Below are 4,516 nucleotides of genomic sequence, written 5' to 3'. Positions count from 1 at the left end.
ATATATATATATATATATATATATATATATATATATATATATATATATATATATATATATATATATATATATATATATATATATATATATATATATATATATATATATATATATATATATATATATATATATATATATATATATATATATATATATATATATATATATATATATATATATATATATATATATATATATATATATATATATATATATATATATATATATATATATATATATATATATATATATATATATATATATATATATATATATATATATATATATATATCTACATATATATATATATATATATATATATATATATATATATATATATATATATATATATATATATATAATTAATTTGCGTTTCTTGGTTACAATAATTGAGTTGTGTTATCTTAAGTCTTATTCGGCAGGCTATTGACGTATGTCTGGCCTCTGGCTAGCTTTTGTATTTACAAGTTACTTAATTCATCTTCATCAGCTTATATCGCGTCGTTCATCAACTCGTCAACTTCGTTCGTCTTCATATACTCAATTGCATCAACCTGTCAGAAATTTATCAGTTGTCAACAATGTTTTACATACAGCTCTCCTTACATATCGAATGGTTTGCCTGCCATTATTTGTCAACAGTCAACTATCAAACTTTTTAGGAAACGATCAAAGAACTTTTTGTTTATCCAAGCCTACAAAAACGTCATAAATCATTGTTTATTCAAGCACCCCTGAAGCTATGAATAGGACGCGATATTAATATTATTATGATTGGTGTAGCATCTCGGGTAGAAAAATTTCACGTAATTCAACTAGCCGTTCGAGATATAATGCATTTTATGTTTTGTCATCACTTGGACGGGAGCATCAAACCACAAAATGTTTACGTACATCTTTAAAATTAGAAATGTTCTTTCCAACGTTGGACAAAATGTTCATTGAATTTGACAAGCGATTAACTGAAAACATTAAAGTTTTGAGGGCTACTTCAGTTTTCAATCCATGTCATAAAAAAACATTTCGCGATGAAAAACTTGTGTACATTTTTGCTGACCACTATTAAACTGCAGAAATTGACAAAAAATTATTGAATCAGAACAACCAAAGCATTCATAGATTGTCAACCAAAAAACCAAACAACATCGAATTGCTTCGTGACATGTTATCAGCATCACCGAACGCATTTAAAGAATTGTTGACATTAATTAAGAACGTTTTAACAATCCTGTAGCCACAGCTTCAAATGAACGAATGTTTTCAACTTTTCAAAAATCAATATAATTTCATATATCAATCAATCAATCAATTAGCTTATAAAGCGCTACTTCCGCGATGTTCAACAGCGCTCCTCAATAAATTTTGAAAACAGATGGGTCTTTAGATTCGCTCTGAACTTCGCAAGTGATGGAGAAGTAGTCAGAGAAGTAAGTAGAGAGCTCCAGAGAAAAGGACCAGAAAAAGCAAAAGCAGATTTGGCAAAAGAGTGTTTAACACGAGTTAAAAAAAAGCGAGAAGAAGACGATCGTAAACCGGGGCGTTTAGGTTCAATTAATATATCTGATAAATACTTAGGAAATAATTTAGATTGAGACTTATACATGAACGTGCAAATTTTAAAAATTATTCTATATTTTTTAGGTAGCCAGTGCAAGAGAACAAGATATGGAGATATATGAGAAAAGAAAGGGGCACGAGCAACTAGACGAGCAGCAGAGTTAAAAGCTTTACTTAAAGGATAGAGTATAGAGTCAGGAAGACCATAGTAGAGCGAGTTACAATAATCAATCCTAGATAAGACTAAGGAAGTAACAAGAAGGAGAAGAGTAGGATCATCAAGAAAAGGCAAAAGTTTTTTATTCTACGTAGATGAAAGTAAGAGGTTCTAGCAACACGATTAATCTGAGAAGAGAGAGACATAGTAGAATCAAAGATAAAACCTAGACTACGAAACTTATGAGAGACATCAAGAGTTTTAGAATCAGGTAAGATAATAGGAAGAATAGTAATAGTGTTTAGATTTATTAAAACAAATTAATTCAAACTTAGAAGGATTAAGTTTAAGACACATAGAGTCAAACCAAGCGATAATTGAAGAAAGGCATAGAGATAAATTATGAAGAACACTATTGAGATTAGATGGAGGAAAAGAAGTATAAATGTAAGAACCATCAGCATATAGTTGACTAGAGAAAGAAAAGTTATTAATAATACGAGGTAGTTCAGAAGTATAGAGTATAAATAGAAAAGGGCCAAGGATAGAACCCTGAGGTACCCCGAAAGTAAGAGTAGAGGAGTTAGAAGTAGAATTATTGAGAACAACAGAAGAAAAACGATTACAGAAATAAAAAGAAAACCAAGATAGACAAGAATCAGTAATATTAAAAGAAAGATGCAGCAGTCTCAAGAGAATAGTATGGTCAACAGTATCAAAAGCTGAGGAAAAGTCAAGAGCAAGAAGAAGAGTAAAATTACTATTGTCACTAGAGAGAAGGATATCATTGTGTATTTTAAGTAAAGAAGTTTCAGTACTGTGAGTATGATTATGTGAGTATAATATAATAATATAATATAGTATAATATAATAATATAACTTTATATGATATATGATATAAATTTAATATCATTGAAACTGCGAGATAACTCATTGAATGTCACTTATTTTTTTCTATCCTTTTTTTTTTATTTCTCGTATTTTTTTGTTATTCTAAAAAATCAACGCCTATTTCATTTATTCTTTTAGAGTACTTTGATTTTAAATCCTTGGCCTTTTTCTATTTATACTTTATACGTCTGACTGAACCACCCCAATCTAATTTAGATGTAGTCTTCCTAATTTCTGTTTATGTCTTTTTTCTATCATTGCTCGAAGTATTTCAATTTATTTTAAACCAAATCTTAATAAGTTTAATTCTCATGCTCTTGATTTTTCTAACAATTTTTGTTGTCTTGGTAATAATTTAAATTATCACTTGCCACTTCCTAATTGTTTGTTCAATCAAATGATCAATCGATTGATTGATATTGATTAATTGATTGATATTGGTTGATTGGTTGATTAATGGATTGATTGATTGATTGATTGATTGATTGATTGATTGATTGATTGATTGATTGATTGATTGATTGATTGATTGATTGATTGATTGATCGTGATCGATCGATCGATCGATTGATTGGTTAATGTTAAGCTCAAGTATTATAGTTTAATTCTCATACTAAAATATTACGGATATTGAGGGTTGATTGTTATTTTGAATAATGTAGGTATGATAGACTCGGCCATGATGCCGATCATGGGACATCTGGTTAATCTGAGACATGTTTCTGTTTTTTATTTTATATATTTTAAACCAAATCTTCATAAGTTTGACTCTCATGCTCTTTATTTTTCTAACGATTTTTATTATCTTGGTAATAATTTAAATTATCACTAGTCATTTCTTAATTGTTTGTTCAATCAAATGATCTATCGATTTATTGATTAATTAATTGATATTGATTAATTGATATTGGTTGTTTGATTGATTGATTGTTTGATTGATTGATCGTGATCGAAGGATCGATTGATTGATTAATGTTAAGCTCAAGTATTAGAGTTTAATTCTCATACTAAAATATTACGTAAATTGAGAGTTGGTGCACGTTTCGATAACTAATAATTTTGATTGTTATTTTGAATAATGCAGGTATGGTAGACTCGGCCATGATGCCGATCATGGGACATCTGGTTGATCTGAGACATGTTTCCGTTTATGGAAGTGTCTATGCTATTGCAGATGTAGCTTTTTGTCTAGGATTTGCAATTGGTAGTGTTCCTATTGTATTATAACATTGTTGAATCCAATAATTGAACATACTTATTTCAAATTGTCAAGGTCCGGCAATAAGCGGTTCGATAATACAAGCCATCGGATTTAAATGGTTTTTTTTATTTTCTGCTATAATAGTTTAAAACTAATTTTTTTAAATATTTGTAGGTTAATGTGGGTGACAGCTATTGTTAACATGCTGTATTCTCCTCTGATGATACTCTTAAGGAATCCCTCAAAAAAGGAAGAAAAAGAAGTTAGTTTTAATATTAACATCAAAATTTTATTAACACAAAGCAAAATTAAAGAATAAAATAATATATTATTAACTAATTTCATTTATATTTCTTATCGATAATTTGACAGGGTCTTGTTAGGAGAGGTGTTGAAAAAGCTGAAAAAAAAGTAGGTGAATCCTCAACTTATATGAAATTGGAGAACATGCCAGATGAAAAAAACAATGGCAACAATTTAGTGCAGCCACAAAACGTGAAAAATCATTTGTTTCAACAAAGTAATTAATTTGTGTAAACTGTGATAGATATAGTATATTGCAATTAAAAATAGTTTTTTTACGTTAATTTTCAATATGGAAAAAACTATGGTCTCTATTATAATTAACGCTTGATATTTTAATTATTTTTTATTTTATAATTATTTGGCAGCGATATTTATAAATTCATCTAATAAAGTTAGACTATATA

At 28.0% G+C, this 4,516-nt stretch overlaps 1 protein-coding gene across 1 annotated transcript in view; it reads left to right on the top strand.

The window, feature by feature from the left end:
* HELRODRAFT_69756 (hypothetical protein) overlaps positions 1 to 4,125 on the top strand; it is a gene marked incomplete at both ends in the record, with an annotated part of 15,157 nt that extends 11,032 nt beyond the window's left edge. Inside the window, 3 exons of the mRNA XM_009030610.1 lie at positions 3,690 to 3,812; positions 3,879 to 3,924; positions 3,981 to 4,125. Of these exons, the coding sequence (XP_009028858.1) occupies positions 3,690 to 3,812; positions 3,879 to 3,924; positions 3,981 to 4,125 (314 nt within the window). The remainder of the gene's footprint in view (positions 1 to 3,689; positions 3,813 to 3,878; positions 3,925 to 3,980) is intronic.
* Between the last annotated feature and the right edge of the window lie 391 nt (positions 4,126 to 4,516).

Source organism: Helobdella robusta (genome assembly GCF_000326865.2).
Source record: "Helobdella robusta unplaced genomic scaffold HELROscaffold_7, whole genome shotgun sequence".
Taxonomy (NCBI): Eukaryota; Metazoa; Annelida; class Clitellata; order Rhynchobdellida; family Glossiphoniidae; genus Helobdella; species Helobdella robusta.
The sequence above is the reverse complement of the archived record's forward strand: the minus strand, read 5'-3'. Positions and strand labels throughout refer to the sequence as shown.